The following is a 17,457-nucleotide window of genomic DNA, read 5'->3' as shown; positions in this document are numbered from 1 at the left end:
AATATACTTGCATCAAAGGCTTGACGCACAATCTGGGGCTTGGTGAACAGTAAAGGGAGCTTGCCTTTGTCCTCTGAGTCAAAAGCACTAGGCCTGGTTATGGCATGGCGGGTGCTTGGCTTGGAGAGGGAAAGGCCTTGTATGTTGAGAAGAGCCACACACCTGGTCCATTCAAGAACAACAAAACTCCTCTCTCAGCATGCCTGACCCGTGGCACTGCCCAGGCTGTGCTTCCAGACGAGCCTGCCCTATCTCCTATCTCTTGGAAAGACCAACAGTTGGGCCCAAGGCCCCTGGTCCCAGACACCCCTTTGCAGGGTCCTTCGAGCCCCGAGTTGCATTCTAACACCTCACTTGCTCCAGCCAGCACCTGTCACTGCTAATATGTTTTCATGACACTTGCCTTTTGGTTCTTAAAGTGGAAGGAATAATGAGAGGAAAAATAAAAACCTAATAAATAATTGGATTTTAATCAGTCAAGACTTTTATTGCTTGCCCTCGATCTTTATAACTAGTTTGGGCTTTTGATTCCTATTTATAATGGTGTTGTATTTTGAAAGTGGTTTGTATTCATAGGAAAATGTATTATAAACAACTTTCAGATCACCAGGTTAGCCCACTATGGTAGAAGGTTCTGTTGTTTTCCAACTATCCAGGGCCTCCTCTCTGTGAGATGGCTGTCCTTCCCCACCCCACTGACATCAGGCTTGCTCGTGTGACTTTCTTTAGTCAATGAGATATGAGCAGAAGTGATACCTGGCACATCTGAGCACAAACTTTAAGAATCATCATGTGTTTCTAGCATTACGTCTTTTCCCTCTGCTGCAAATACAGCAGTGCCTAAGAGAGGGGCTGCCCCCTTCCCTTGGGTCCCGAGATAAAGGAGAGATGTGCAGCACACCCACACGCCCCCCACAGCCCATATACAGTGTAAGTGTGAAATCAACTTTTATTACTGTCAGTCATTGAGATTTGGAGTTGTTTGTTACTGCAGCATAACCTCCTGGATCCTGGCTACCATATTCACAAAAACCTAGTCAGGCCACATTCAGCTAAAATATTGTATATTTGCAATGAAAACCATTGGAAATTAATGCTTGAAATAATCACCATAAAAAAGTGGGGATTTTTTGTTTTGTTTTGTTTTTTAAAGAATGAGGGCAAGAGCCAAAACATTTTTATAGGACTGATATCATTCTTGCCATTATTTATATTTTTTTAGTGTTTATTTATTTTTGACATAAAGAGAGAACATGAGCAGGGGAGGGGCAGAGAAAGAGGGAGACACAGAATCTGAAGACAGGCTCCAGCTCTGAGCTGTCAGCACACAGCCCAATACGGGGCTCGAACTCACGAGCTGCGAGATCATGACCTAAGCCAAAGTTAGACGCTTAACTCACTCAGCCACCCAGGCGCCCCTCATTCTTGTCATTATTTAAAATGCAAACTGACACTGGGCAGTTGCTGACGCATTAAGCTCCCCAGACTGTTGTTTTCATCTTAACCTTTTCTTTTTCCTCTAGAGTGCATTTGTAAAGTAGAGAATTTATACTTCCGCTTTTCAGTGCTACATTCAGAGATTGCACTAGCCTCATGATCTGCTGCCTCAAAAGTACCCCGGACAAAGGCAATTACAAGGCAAAAGTCAAAGTCAATTCTGCTGCGTCACATTGGGGAGAAATGGCTCTAAGATTAAAGTGTACATTCTTGCTATTTCTTCTACACATGATTTTAGATTTCTTTGATTTCTTTGTCATTCAAAGTTACAGCCAAATCAGCCCTCAAATCGACATATACACTCTTTAAGAATGAAAAAAGAAGGGCAAACAGCAAGCAAGAAGTAGTTACATTCAAGAAAGCTTGGGGTGCCTGCATGGCTCAGTTGGTTAAGCATCCGACTTCGGCTCAGGTCGCAATCTCACAGTTTGTGGGTTTGAGCCCCACGTCAGGCTCTGTGCTGACAGCTCAGAGCCTGGAGCCTGTCTTTGAATTCTGTCTCTCTCTCTCTCAAAAATAAAAAAATAAAAAATAATTTAAAAAATTAAAAAAAAGAAAGCTTATCCGTTTAAATTAAAAGCTTCATGGATTGTGGCGGTGGTAAAGTGCTGGTGAGGTTGAAAACATGTTTCTGGATACAGATTAAATACAGATTTATATATACACATATAACAATACACTACTAAACGATGTTTATAATTTTACACATTAAATATAAATGTTGCCCAGACATGTCCTGCAGGATTTACTCCTGTTCCTCTGCTTTGGTTTTCCTTTTAAATCTCTCTTCGTGATAAAAAGGATTCCTTTTTATTTGTTAGACACAGAGTTTGAATTTGCTTCGAGTTTTCTGACAGTGGTGGCATCCTGTGCTCCCTACCAAGGGTCTGGTTTGAAAACCAGCACAGCCGAAATGTGTAACCTCCCCCGGCCCCGGGGCCTGTGGGCTTGGCCTGACCCGGTGAAGGGAGCCAGAGGCCGCCCTGTGCAGCCACCCAGCCCTGCCCAGCTGCACGGACGTCAGGACTCACCAGAGTCTGCGTAAACACGGAAACTTCCTCTGTGCTGTTGTCAGGATTTACTCGCACCAACCTCCCGAGTCTAGGGGGACTTATAACGGTAAAAGTTACAGTTCTGTTTCCTGTGCTGTCCGCGTCATTCGTCACAGCTCTCAGGTCACCGGATGAAAGGGGTTTCGTGGAACCTAAGTGAAGATGAAAACAGGCATTTAAGTATGAAGCATATGATCCTTAGAGAGGGTCATAGAGCCCTGAAAATTCTGGAAAACACAGCGGACTGGCCAGCTCTAACTTGAAATTGTGTTGTGAGGGGCTAATGATCTGAAAGCATCTCTTAATGATCGGCCACCAGGGCTGGAGATGAAGGAGGAAACCAAGCTGAGCTGGGCTCCTCAGTCCCCGCCTTACTGACAGCTTACTGACCCCCCAGGTAAAAGGCAATAGCACTGTGTGTGGCACAGTGTGCGCGTGTGGTACTGTGTGTGGAGCGCGGGACAGGGGAGCTGGCTGTGTGCATGGACAGAACAGGGAGACAGCGGCCGCCCCCCTGGGGGACGGACGCGCCCTGGCCTGCCTGTGGCTGCGCGTGCTCAATGGAGTGTCCATCTGTGGGCATCTGGAGGAGAAGTTGGTTCTTGAATAAACGTGAGACATTTCCGGAGGACCCCACACCTGCAGGCTGCATGGACATTGTGGGGAGGAAGGGGCCTTTGCAAATGCCAAAGGACCAAGAAGCAGGAACACATGAGTCTGGGTGCTAATGCGACCACACATGGCAGCTAAAGGCCAGCGCAGGCTTGGGGACATTCAGGATAGGGCAGTGGTTCTCAAATGGTCTGTGGCGAAGGATCAGTGCTTCCCCCCCGCCTTGCCCAATCCTTTGTGGATTGATAGTTTTATAAAATAAAATGTCACAGCAATGTCAGATTGGAATACAATCTTATTAATTCACAGACCAGAATGTGCATGGACCACAGTCTGAGCGCACAGTCGGAGCACATATTCCTTTACTTCACACTGACTGGGGGGAATGTCCCCAGCCTTACAGACTGGCAGGTCCAGAAGAGAGTCTCATAGTCCTCCGGGCCCAGAATCTCACCTACCTATTCTGTCTTAGCCCTGCTAAGGGCTTAGCATTATGCTTTTTGCAGGGTAGGCACTTTACAAACTGTTTATGAAACAAGTTGATCAGTCAGCCACCTAATAAGAACTAAGCCTCCTGAATGACGTCTGGTTTGGTTTATTTGCTGAGCAGTGTAGCCTTAGAAAGTGAGGGCCACTAATGACAGTGTTTAAACCATATCAGTCTCTTAAAAGTAAGACCTAATTGAAAAGGGGGAAGCCTGCTTTGGGGAAGATTTTTAGATGTGCAGGGTTTGTCCTGAGCCTTCAATGTGGAGACGCCCTTTAAAACACCTAGCAACAAAGGAGCCCCTGGGTGTCTCAGTCAGCTAAGCATCTGACTTTGGCTCACTTCATGATCATGTGGGTTGCGAGTTTGAGCCCCATGGCAGGGCTCTCTGCTGTCATCACAGAATCCACTTTGGATCCTCTGTCCCCTTCTCTCTCTGGCCCTCCCCCCTTGTGCTTTCTCTCTGTCTCTCAAAAATAAATAAACATTTTAACAGCGTGGAGGTTCCTCAAAAAAATTAACAATACAACTCCCCTATGACCCAGCAGTAGCACTGCTGGGGATTTACCCAAGGGATACAGAAGTGCAGATGCATGGGGGCACATGTACCCCAATGTTCATAGCGGCACTTTCTACAATAGCCAAATCATGGAAAGAGCCTAAATGTCCATCATCTGATGAATGGATCAGGAAGATGTGGTGTATATACACAATGGAGTACTACATGGCAATGAGAAAGAATGACATATGGCCATTTGTAGGAAAGTGGATGGACCTTGAGGGTGTCATGCTAAGCGAAATAAGTCAGGCAGAGAAGGACAGATTCCATATGTTGTCACTCATAGGTCTAACAGGAGAAACTTAACAGAGGACCATGGGGGAAGGGAAGGGGAAAAAATAGTTAAGGAGAGGGAGGGAGAGAAACCATAAGAGACTCTTAAATATTGAGAACAAACTGAGAGCTGATGGGGGGTGGGGATGATGGAAAGATGGGTGATGGGCATGGAGGAGGGTACTTGTTGGGACGAGCACTGGGTGTTATATGGAAACCAGCTTGACAATAAACTATAAAAATAAATAAATAAATAAATAAACATTTTTAAAAATGCCTAGCAACAAAACCAAAAGCAAACAAGTGGAACTACATCAAGCTGAAAAGTGATCAGCAAAGGAAACAAAAACCAAAATGAAAAGGCAACTTATGGAATGGGAGAAAATATTTGCAAACCACATATCTGATAAATATACAAAATGTACAAGGACCTCATACAACTCAATAGCAAAAAAAGCCAAGTAGCCCACTTTAAAAATAAACAAGGGATCTGAATATATATTTTCCAAAGAAGACATACAAATGGCCCATACGTACACGAAGAAGTGCTCAACATCACTAATCAATGATTAGGATCTAATCAATAACTGCATTAGGGAAATGCAAATAAAAACCTCCATGAGGCATCACTTGACCCCTGTTAGGATGTCCATTATCACAAAGACAAGAAATAACAAATGCTGTGAGGATGTGGAGAAAAGAAAACCCTCATGCACTGTTGGAGAGAATGCAGATTGGTGCAGCCACTGTGGAAAACAGCATGGAAGTTCCTCAAAATATTAAAAATAGCAATACTATCCGATCCAGCAATTCCACTTCTGGGTATATATCAAAGGAAACAAAACCATTATCTTGAAGAAAAAAATTAATATATACAAGTATATATATAATATATATAATTATTTGGGCTTTAAATAGAATGAAATTCTAGGGGCGCCTGGGTGGCTCAGTTGGTTAAGCATCCAACTTCAGCTCAGGTCATGATCTCACAGTTCTTGAGTTTGAGCCCTGTGTTTGGCTCTGTGCTGACAGCTCAGAGCCTGGAGCCTGCTTCTGATTCTGTGTCTCCTCTCTCTTTCTCTCTCCCCCCCCCGTCTCTCTTTCTCTCTCTCTCTCAAAAATAAATAAACATTAAAAAAATGAAAAAGGATGAAATTATGTCATTTGCAGCCACATGGATGTAGCTGAGGGCATTATGCTGAAGGAAATAAGCTAGACAGAGAAAGACAAATACTCTGTTATCATTTATCTACAAAAAATATATATATTTAAAAAAAAAACAGTTGAACTCATTGAACCAGAGAGTGGAAATGTGGTCACCAGGGGATGGAAAAAATAAGAAGAGTTTGGTAACCGATAGAAACTTTCAGTTATGAAATGAATAAGGTGTGAGAATGTAATATATGACAGCGACTATAGCTGATAGCATTATACTGTATAACTGAGGTTTGCTAAGACAGTAGAACTTAAATGTTCTCACACACACAAAAAAAGTAAACATATGAATGAGGTGATGGATGTGTTCATTAACTTGATTGGGGGCGTAATTCTTTTACAATGTAAAGGTATATCAAATCATCATTTTGTATACTTCGGCGATCTTAAAAATTTGTTAAGTATACCTCTCTGTAAATCAGAAAAGCAAAACAAAACAAAATGTCTGAGCCCCTGGGCTGGGTACTAGGTCCTGGGATTTGGGAGGGGTAGGGCCTCTGCCAATGTCAGCCTCAGGGACACAGTTCAGGCCCAGGACGCCCTTGGCATAATTTTGGCTGTTACCCAAAAATACTCATGTGATGCTTGTAACTGCCTCCCACATTTCTCTCACTTTTTGCTGCTGAAATTATTGCGGACACTGCCCTCTTACGGCTTCCGGAGCTGGGGGCCCAAGATCTGAGGTCGCCAGGGGAGGCCAAGAGGAATTCTTCTCTACCCATAGTTAGTGTTACACCGAGGTCAAAACTATAACCCGTTATTTATTACCTGCCAATGTAGGGTTCCCTCATCCTGTGGGGTGGATCGTGTGTTCATGTATGCAGTCTCTGGACACCCAAACTTCTCTATCTTCAGCCTTTCTTTGGACCTTTTTCCCACTGCACCACGCCTTCTTTTTATTTTATTTTTTCAATGTTTATTTATTTATTTTGAGAGAGAGAGAGCAGGATGGGGCAGAGAGAGAGGGAGAGAGAGAACCCCAGGCAAGCTCTGCACTGTCAGCACAGAGCCTGACACAGGGCTCAACCTCACGAATCAGGAGTTGATGACCTGAGCCAAAATCAAAAGTTGGACACTTAACCAACTGAGCCACTCAGGGACACATCCCACTGTGCCTTCTTAATTATCTCTTTCTTATAAAAGACTCTACCTTTTCTCTTACTCCTTCACCTCCAGGGCTACCTTTGGCAGGTAGTGGATGGGAAGGATTCTTTCTTTAAAACAATTATCATTTGTCTTAACCTTTTAGGGGAGAGGACCCACTAGAGACGTTCCAGACCAAGAGCGCTTTCTCTCAGCCAGGGTACATCAGTCCCTCATTCCCTTGTCCATCTACCTAACCCCAAAGGGTTTCTAGGGTTTAATTCCCATTCGGCAATCATCCTAGGCATGCTCAGTCAGCAAGACTAGCTGGTTCCATGTTGTAACTGACTGATGAGCATTTTTTCTTGTCCAGCCCAATTCACAGAAGGCCAAACACCATTTTCCCCTCACCCCACCTCATTTAAACATTTTTTTAAATGCTTATTTATTTTTGAGAGAGGGAGAGCATGAGCAGGGAAAGGACAGAGAGAGGGAGATACAGAATTCAAAACAGGCTCCAGAATCTGTGCTGTCAGCACAGAGATCAACATGGGGCTCAAACTCATGAACTGTGAGCTGAAGTTAGATGCTTAACCAACTGAACCACCCAGGAGCCCCTTCTTTTTTTTATGTTTATTCATTTTTGAGAGAGAGAGAGAGCGAGAGAGACAGAGAGAGAGCGAGAGAGAGAGAGAGAGCGAGAGAGAGCGAGAGAGAGCGTTAGTAGGGAAGGGGCAGAGATCATGCCATCTCGTTTTAAGCAAGCATTGATATTTTCATCAGTGAACTCCAGGCAGTTAATTTGGGAAAGATTTCTCTAAGGTCCTACCTACCTGTATATTCCATAGAGTGACTGTCCTACGAACAGTGTGGCAACAAATGGCTCATAACCATATCTGTCTGGTTAGCCCTCACCCCATATGAACCCCTTAGAGATTTGAAAAGCAAATCTGCATTTTAAAGACTCAGAGTAAAGAAATCTACTGTATCATTCTTTTAAATATGGCATTTTCCAAACATACTTATATCCTATTGTGTTTTTTTCATGAAAAACAACCATCTTCACAACAGCCAGAGTTTCCTGGTCACCAGGCTAAGAGGCCTTGCTCATTGTTTCAACAGACATTATCAAGATCCCGTACATGACAAGCGCTACGGAAAGGGTAGAGATGTCCTAGAAAACAGCACCGACACAGTCCTGCCATTCCTTGGGGATATCATGATAATCCTAGGAAATCTAGATTTTTTTTCCTCACTAAGAAGGGATTAAAAGTGTCAGAGAGATTGAGCAATTTGCTTAATAGTCAAATGTAGGTCTCATTTGAATATTGTCTACATCATACTACTTTAAGGACAGCACCGGACTGATAACTGAGTTAGGAAATGTGACAAATCATTCAACAAATCCAACAGATACTCCTTTCGACTTTCCAAACACATTGTGCAGAATCTCTTCCCTGGTCTTCACCTCCGCAGCCATGCTGGGCTCTCTGGTGTGCTCACCCCACTCTGTTGCCATTCCCTGAAATGCTACTCATTCTGAAGGGACAGCTCAGGACTCGTCTGGCCAACGAGCTCCCGGTCTGTGGAAAATTTCCCTTCCTTGAACTCGTTTTGCTCACCCAGTCTGTACCACTCACTGGAACTTCAGCATCACTTTGCATGGTTAGTGTACTCTTAAATCTAAGTCCCTTATTTCACCAATTAGCAAGGCTTTAATTTTTTTCCTTGAGGATTGACAGTCTTCTTACAGCTCTTGATTATCCCCCACTAAGTCTTACAATATTCAAATCAGTGTTGCAAGACTAGCTGATTAAAAGGTTTTTACAAATCTCTTCTCCCAACTCTAGCAACACACTGTGATTTCCTTCTTCTTTCTTCACTCCCTCAATTCCCACCTCAAAGGACAGATGGTCCGCTGGTGAAATGTGACTCCCTCTAGAGCATGACCAAACCCCAAGGGGATTGAAGTAACACAGTCTGCTATGAATGCCCTTCACTGATCAGCTACTGTGTAAGCTCATATTCTAGACTAGTTTGAAAAACCTCTCAAGGTCAACCCCTCCTCAACACTCTTTGTAAAAGAGCCAAGTACTGCTTGGATATGCAGAAAAACTAGGTCCTAAGGCCACAATATGTTCTAACATGTCACAACTAAAAAAACCAAACACATTCGATAGTAGCATTCAAGGTGAGAAATTGGTTATAAAATTATAAAATGTTCTGGGAGATAAATTTTGCAGGAAGAAATAGAACATGTGTGTATGTGTGTATGAGTATTTATGTATACATATACATACACAAAATAACAAAATTAAAATATACGAGTAGATCTTTTTTTCTTCATTCACATACAAAAAGAGGTCATTTAGAACAGCAGTCCTTCCTACTTTAAAATAACTGAGTTAAATTTAAAAATGACTTTCAAATTTGGCAGGACACAGAAGCTGTGGTTAACCTTAAAATATTCAGCCATTAAGTACTCCTACAAGTATTTTGGCTCACCCTGTAAATTCTTATAGGTCTCGAGTCAGGTCCACTTTTTAAGACGGCATCCACAAGGCAGGCAAAATAGTGTGGCCGAAGGCTGGTGGTCAAAGTCCAACTGGTATGGGACCATCGTAAGTAAAAAAAAAAAAAAAAAAAAAAACCCAAAAAACAAAAAACCCAAAAGCCAAAAAACAAAAAACAAAACAAAACAAAAAACCATGTTAACTGATGCTAGGTCGTAGTATTTCCTTACTCAAAGAGAGGGAGCAAAACACACAAAATTTCTGCATCATCATCACTCTTACTAAATTGCTGTGTATATTCTCCTGGTTGTGTGTATCAATCCTCCAATAATATCAGAGAGACAAAATAAAGAGCCTCCATGAGGACAGTGTTCTCAGAGAACTGCTATTCTAAAATGGAGACAACCCTGGAACACAGGCGTGCACGGAAAGGAGAGAAGCTACCGTGATTCCAGCATAAGATTTGGGGTAGAGAGTTGGCCCTGGGTCTTGGGCTTATGATTCCTATTAGGTCTATGGCTTTGAAACTGCCTGAGCACCAGTGTTGTTTTTTTTTTTTTTTTATCAACATTGCATCACGCCAAATAAGGATGATGCAACTTCCTTTTATAGACAGTCTTTCATTTAAATCCTTAGAACAATCCACCATAGTAGATAAAAATGAAAAGCACCATAAAAACACAGGTATTCATAGTATCTGAATGTCCATTCTATAACAAGAATAGATTTCCTGCTATTGTGGTTTTATAATATCTATAGTTCCATAAAAAGGATTAGAATTTCCCTGATATTTTAGGACCTATAGGTCAACTGGAGTCTGACAAGAGCAGCAGTAGCTGACAGCTGACACCTGGAGTCACACCGGAAGGGGGCATGGAGGGCCTCCCTTCCCTCTAAGCCAAAGTCCTGGCTAGTAGATGAGGGAGGCAGAGGTCACTCAGAGCCTGCTCCCAGCAGGACCTCTCATGAGGGGGGCGTCCTGAGGAAAGAGGGAGTGGGGGGCCTCTGTCATCATTCCCCCACACCTTCACACAGCAGTAGAGATCAACATCCTCCAGTGGCTTCTGGAGATGCCAGCTGAGCAAGGCTCACTTGTGTCCCTAGAGAGGGGAGGAGGTGTGGTCATCAGAACCACGCCCACACCAGATCCCAGTGGGCCCCCACCACTCGGGATGTTAGGATAGTAAAACACCAAGAACAACTGGACCAAGTGACCCATCGGGGCCATCCCGCTTAAATCTGGGACTCTGCACTTGTCATTTCCACACCCACACAAGTATTTTATCAGATATGACAGCCACCTAAGAGAAATGTACACGAAACTCCACTTCCTTCCTACTGGCCAGGAGCTGGAGCTGAAAACAAGTCACAGTCTGGGTAGGGGTAGGAGGCAACATGGAAACCAAGAAGAGCAGACCTTGGGTGCTAGCTAGGGCGAAGCTTGGAAAAAGGAGCGGCTCCTGTTGAGATGTAAGAGATGTAAGGCTTGTGCACAAGATCTGGTGCAGGGTTCTCACACAGCGAGGCCAGGTCAGGATGGGGGCCCTACAGCATGACCGAACCCCAAGGGGATTAAAGTAACACAATCTGCTATGCCCCTACACAGGGCACAATGTAAAGTGAAAGGAGCCTTTTACGCAGGGTTGAGCCCAAATATTAAACAGAGGGCTATGAAAGCTACTTGCTTTGCATCATTCCAGCAAAGTGAAGGGAATCTCGTCCACTTTCATATATTTTCCTTGCTAAACGAATACTCAGTAAAACAGGCGCCAGAATCACAAAACTTTCTAAGCTGTGGTGGTTATGACTCCCTTGTAGGCTAACACAACTGTCATCAATTACTACACCAGAGTTGAGCCCGAATAGATGAAGAGTATTTAGTCTTTTGCGGCAACCAGATTTCCTCTGATTTCAGAACCTTTTTTTTTTTTTTGGCAAATTACTACATTTTTCAGATTCCTAGTTTGCTTATTTTTAAACATGAAATGCCACCCGAATTGCCTTGAAAAAAAAAATCGATAAAACCATCACAATTATTCCCAGAGAAAAATTATGGGACATAAAACGGTTTTGGAATAAAAAAATCTGGGTTAACGTATCTTTAACTGGATTTGAGTAAGGTTTCTTTTCATGAGCTCAAATGCTTAAGGAGACTACAAATTTCAAGATTTCTCCCCCAAAACTGTTTCTGTTAATATTACCATGATTTTCCTCTAGGTCTCCCTTAGAAGTATGTGAGCTTCATCCACCTTTATTGGTTGCACAGCCAAATTACACTGTGTCTCTAAACCACAAATCCTGCCAACTCCCTGTAAATATATCACCTACCTCACATGGATGTAAGGACTAGAAGTCTAGAACAGTGCCCAGCCCCACGGATCTCAATCCTGGCTGCACTTCAGAATGACCTGGAACTTAAAACAAATAATGATGACCAGATCGTATTGCAGACACCCCCTTACAACTGGTGTAAGGTAAGGCCCACTGCTATTAAAACAAATTATTAATTATTTTTGAGAGAGACAGAGTGCGAGCAGGGGGAGGCAGAGAGAAATAGAGGGAGACACAGAATCCAAAGCAGTTAGAGGCTCTGAGCCATCAGCACAGAGTCTGATGCGGGGGCTCGAACTCAACAAGCGGTGAGATCATGACCTAAGCTGGAGTCAGAGGCTCAGCTGACTGAGCCACCCAGGTGGAAATTCAGTTCAGGTCATGATCTCACGGTTCATGGGTTCAAGCCCCATGTCAGGCTCTGTGCTGACAGCTTGGAGCCTGGAGCCTGCTTTGGATTCTGTGTCTCCCTCTCTCTTTGCCCCTTACTTGCTCTCCCTCTCTCTCTCTTTCTCTCTCAAAAATAAATAAAAATTTAAAAAAAAGCTTCCTGGTTGAGAACAGCTGGCTAGAGTGACTACAGAATAACCATAATTCATAAAATGATCACTATCTTTCTCCATCTATGTTTTACTGGTAACATATCAAGCAAATAAGTCACTGCACATTTTTTTTTCACTTGTAATATAGATTTTACTGTTTTCTGTTTGGTTTCCCTCAGTGCATTCATTTTCAATAACAAGTTTAAATATTTGTTCTTTTTTTATCACCCCTACCGTTGGGTCAATCTTTCCCCTGTCCCTGCAATAAGGGTAGTGAGCCAGAGAGGCTCACTTTGATTTTCCCATCTCAGCCAAGGTGAGATTCTTGGCAAACAGCCACCCAGAGGCTTCAGGGCCCTGAAACCAGCACTCAGTGGAATCCCTCACAGCCCTCTGATGCACAGGGTTTTTATATTTAGAAAAAGAAAATGCAAGATCTAAGTGGTCACTGCAGAGCCTGGCTCTCCCAGCTTCGTCAAGGACCATGTGGAGAGGGTAGGGAAGAAGTGCATGTGGGTCATGGCTTCCTGAGGGACACTTGTCTCCCATTCCCCTCCACCAGCACACCCTCTCTGAGGAACAGGAGAGGGGAGAGAGAGAGAAGCGGTGGACAGAGCCAGCCTTGTTGCTGCTGAGTTCCTGCAAAGAGAGAATTCTTCTTTCTTGGAATTTATAACCACTGTTGGTATCACTCGATGGTAAATGATGACATTTTTTGCCTTGCAGGTAGAATGTTCTAAATAAATCAAAAACCCCTTAACCCCAAATGCACTCAAGTGAAAATCTTACCTGGAAAGATGCTCAATCCTCGGTTGACTTCTAAGAGAAGGGTCAGGGCTCGAGCGGTGATGCTAAATATTTGCCGTGGTGCAAAGCTCAAACCATCAGTGACCTGAAAGTTAAAGCCTCCTGACATGGCTCCTTGAAACAAAGAAATTACGCTCTGGTCACTTCGGTTGTTCTGCCAAAGCCACCCACTTTCGCCCTGTGTCCCACCTGACCCCCCTGCAAAGGACTCCCTGTCAACTGAAGAATGTGCTCCTGGTGTTACTGAGCTCAGCAAACCAAATATTACCAAAATATGAAGTTGAAAGACCATGAAAGACCATATTTCCCCCTCCCTGCCATGACCTCATAAAAGAAAGCAAAGATGTTACCTCCAAGAAATTAAAAAAAATCTTTTTAAATATATTCATAACCTGCATTTTATTATTTTGGAGTCACTTTAAGCCAGCAAAAGTAATGCCTAAATGCTGTGCACACATACATGCACACACACACATGTGGGTACACACACATGTGCACACACACAAGCAGTTTCTGAAATATTGATAATGCTTACTTAATAATACTGAAAATCAAAACTAGGGGGAAGCAAATAACACTTATCCACTCCCTTCAAATAATTTCTAATTATTCACTGATCTCAAACTAGCTGTTTTCTGCTAAGGAGGCAGAGTGGGGAAAGGTGATCCTGGCCAGCTTTTGTTATATTCCTACAGGAGGAGGAGTGTACTCCATGCTTCTGTCTAAGGATCAGTGCTATCAATAAAGTTATAAATTAACTTATGCGTGTTACAGAAATTGAGACAGGCCCCCTATCTATCCCGTTCCCAGGAGCGCGTTACCAGTCAGACTCACAAAGCACCAGGCGAGCTCACAATGTGGAGAGCCTGATGTTTGCCTTCCCATCACCCTTTGAAAATGTTCAGCCAGCAGTAAATCTGGGGGCCCACGGGTCTTTGCATCACGTAATGGGTAGAAATGTCCTCTTTGTTGCTCTCAGGGACATGTGGCAGGAACAAAGAGGGCAGGGTCAGACTCTACAGATACGTACACGTACTCCTTTAATAACACAATTTAATAAAGGGCTGGTTGATGGCCCGATGGCCTCTCGAGTTTCTGTTATCGATGCAAACCCAGAATTCTGAGTCCTCACAATAAAAGGTTACAGACTTTTAAAAAGTTCCCAATATCCTCAAGAGTCATCATTTTAGAGAGAGAGAAAGTGAGAGAGAGAATTCAGAGTCTGCCTAATTTAGAACAGGGGCCCACCATCAAATTTTGTCTGTTTTTTGCTGGCTTGCTTGTGTTTCCTAGAAATAGCACTTCAAGAGTTGTATGTAATGAAACATGAAATTAGGGAGAGAATGCTTTCTGCCACGAGGCACTTTTGACATTTCACGAGTCCAAAAATGAAGTGGGAATGGAATCAAAAGGAATTCTATCAAAATAATATTAGAATGACAGATTGGGAATGCCCTAACCATCACATTAACTATGAGCAAAGAGAGAAAAGGACAGAAACATGAGAGTCGGGGTGACCTATAGATGTTCCGTCGTACAACCTCAGATCTTTCTGACAGTACTTTGCAAAGGGCAGCCTGAAATCACTTAGCCTCCCACATCTTGCCTTCATCAACCTACTTAGGTTGTTATGTGAAAAATGAATTAGGTTAATGGCAGAGCACTTTGCAAGAGGGACTAATTAAACTGAAGCCTGCGTGTGGGGTCGATGATGGATGGATGGAGCGGGAGGGACCAGCTGGTCTCAGCGGCAGCCTCTTCTGCAGCTGGGCTCCAGCCACTTCCAGGGCCACTGCTGCCTCTACAGCCATTTAGAAGATGTAATGGAGAGACTTTCAAAGAGCTTGCCTTTCACTCTCCTTCCTGCTTTTTTAGGAGAAATTATTTTCTCCACTGGCCAAAAGTGAACATAAACCTGGTAGTTGAAAAATAAATAAATCCAGAGCGCTAATTTTCATGTTGGTCTTTCGCTGCAAATAATAACTGCAGTTCTTTAACTTACTCTGTCCTTCAGTGGGCGGCAGAGAGTGGAGAAAGCCCAGCTTTCCAGTCAGATCAACTTACATCTTTCTGAACTTCAATTTCTTCATCTCTAAAATGGGGTCACTACCCTGCATGGCTCAGAGAGCTTCAGAGTAAATGAAGTGGGTCACGTGACTGCACTTCTTGCATTGCCAGCAAGGGTCTGAGAGTCCGTGATTCCTTTTCACTGCCAACTGCACAGTGGTAGGAACCTGAAACTTCCCTTGGGGGAGTCCCTAGAGCGGTTCTCCGTGTTTTGAAAATATGGCAATCCTTTCAAAAAATAAAAACATTTCTAGCCCCTCATCTAATGATACTCGGATTGTCAGTGTCTAATAATCAAAACCACACATCAGTGGCGGAAACATCCTATAATTCAGTGCCTCTTTAAATGAATTGTATTTTATTAATCAGCACATCTGCACACACTTAAAAAATGAGAACATGCATACATGGAAAAGATCATCCAGTCTAGAAACAATGCTTTGGTACAGATTTAGGATCTTGTTGCAATAAAATTAACCCCATAGGTCCCCAGGATCCAGGTTTGGAACTGCCAGTTGAGAGCATTCACATAATAATTTTCAGGTTATTTGGGGATGCTTTTCATTAACTGCAAAGATAATTAGGAAATTACTATATTTGAATTTAGAAGATTTTTTAAACTTTATTTTCTTTACTCTGTTTTCAAAGAAGTTAATAAAAATGGCTGACAGATAAGACCACCGGCTTTCCCATCAGGCCCCCTGGCTCCTACCCCTTCCCAGTCGCTCCTGCAGGCTGGGAACAGGCTCCTTCCCGACTCTGTCCAGTGACAAAGGTGGCCTAGAAGCAAAGCCAGACTGGATCACCCCTTCCGCAGATTTACAGTGATTGTTTGGCTTATCGATTAATAGAAGAAAGAATAAAAGGCTTTTAATGTCAGAATCTTTTAGAATTACAGTTATAATCATTCATTAGTTTCTTCATGTGTTCATCTATTTAATGTCTGTTTTGTTCACTAATATATCTTTAACGTAAGGACCATTATCTGGCACAGAACAGGTATTCATTATACTTTCATTCTTTCAACAAATGTTTATTAAAAAATAAAAACTATGTGTTCTAGTCGCTGTTTATGGTGCTGAGGATACTGGCGTGGACAAAATAAATCTATTGCTCTTGTAGCACTTTTACTCTAGTGCAAAAGACGGACAACAAACAAATAAACAAAGCAGTCTGTACTACCGTGTCAGGAAGTCAGTAAGGGATGGAGAGCGACAGAGAAGAGATGCTCTTTTAATGGATGGTCAGGGAAAGACTCTCCGAGAGTGTTATATTTGAGCATCGACCTTACATGACCATGTGAGTAAGCCATGTGTGAGTTATAGGTGCTCCTTAATGTTTGCTATCATTAGCCTTATGGAAACGTGCCACTTAAAAAAAAATTACAGAGCCCAGAGGGTTTTTAGATGGTTGTGGTTTTCAGTCAGCAACTACTGGGTTTGACGATCATGTTAACCTCTGATTGAAGACATTTTAATTTCACACTGCTTTTCTCTATGACATACCAGTGTGTACAAACACTAGCTGACCCTTGTTGATTTGAGCCTGGGTGAAGTTCTGAATGCTTTGGTCAGGAAAGGACTTGAGAGCCAAATGCCCGTTGCTGGGTGGAGTGACCCAGTAGATGAGGTCCTGTGGGGAGGAGTCCTCATCTTCCGCACAGAGGTCACCACTGGTAATCTCAGTGACAGAATTCACCCATACCTTAAAAGGAAGAGAAGCACAGATTTTGCAAAGACCAGTTCCAATCACAACCCACAGGTAAACTAGATAGCTATGCTACTCTGGCTTCTTGCACAGATTTAAAAACTAAAGCAATTCAGGGATGCCTGGGTGACTTAGTCCCTTAAGCATCCAACTTTGGCTGAGGTCATGATCTTACAGTTCATGAGTTCGAGCCCCGAGTCAGGCTCTGTGCTGACAGATTGGAGCCTGGAGCCTGCTTTGGATTGCGTGTCTCCCTTGCTCTCTGCCCCTCCTCCACTCATGTCTGTCTCTCTCTGGCTCTTTCAAAAATAAACATTAAAAAAAAAAAACTAAAGCAATTCACTGCAGCTTTTTTTTTTAATTTCTGTCCTTGACGGAATGTATTAAATAAGCAAACACCACCAACAAGCAAAACAAGTAATACAATGTAAAAACATTAAAAAAAAAGACAACCCTCTCACAGGCATAAATGAAAGATTGCACACAAAGAACTCACATCTTTTCAAGCTTCAATAGTAAATATTTTGCTACTATGTATTAAATACTGCATGGTTTGCCCAAGCTAAGATGAAACCACATCATAAATCAATAAGCATTTTGCATTTTCTCTCATTATATACTCAAAGTCATGCCTGCTGCACCTCTAAACATTTCATTAAATCCAATGATACAGCAAACACTCCCAAAATAAACTTAGATTGTATTGCAGTTT

At 42.9% G+C, this 17,457-nt stretch overlaps 1 protein-coding gene across 1 annotated transcript in view; it reads right to left on the bottom strand.

The window, feature by feature from the left end:
* LOC115293521 (chondroitin sulfate proteoglycan 4-like) overlaps positions 1 to 17,457 on the bottom strand; it is a 67,055-nt gene that overhangs the window by 16,451 nt on the left and 33,147 nt on the right. The window contains exons 6-8 of the mRNA XM_029941262.1: positions 16,544 to 16,742; positions 12,954 to 13,085; positions 2,529 to 2,701 (exon numbers count right to left, since the gene is read on the bottom strand). Of these exons, the coding sequence (XP_029797122.1) occupies positions 2,529 to 2,701; positions 12,954 to 13,085; positions 16,544 to 16,742 (504 nt within the window). The remainder of the gene's footprint in view (positions 1 to 2,528; positions 2,702 to 12,953; positions 13,086 to 16,543; positions 16,743 to 17,457) is intronic.

Source organism: Suricata suricatta, chromosome 6, assembly GCF_006229205.1.
Source record: "Suricata suricatta isolate VVHF042 chromosome 6, meerkat_22Aug2017_6uvM2_HiC, whole genome shotgun sequence".
NCBI lineage: Eukaryota > Metazoa > Chordata > Mammalia > Carnivora > Herpestidae > Suricata > Suricata suricatta.
The sequence above is the reverse complement of the archived record's forward strand: the minus strand, read 5'-3'. Positions and strand labels throughout refer to the sequence as shown.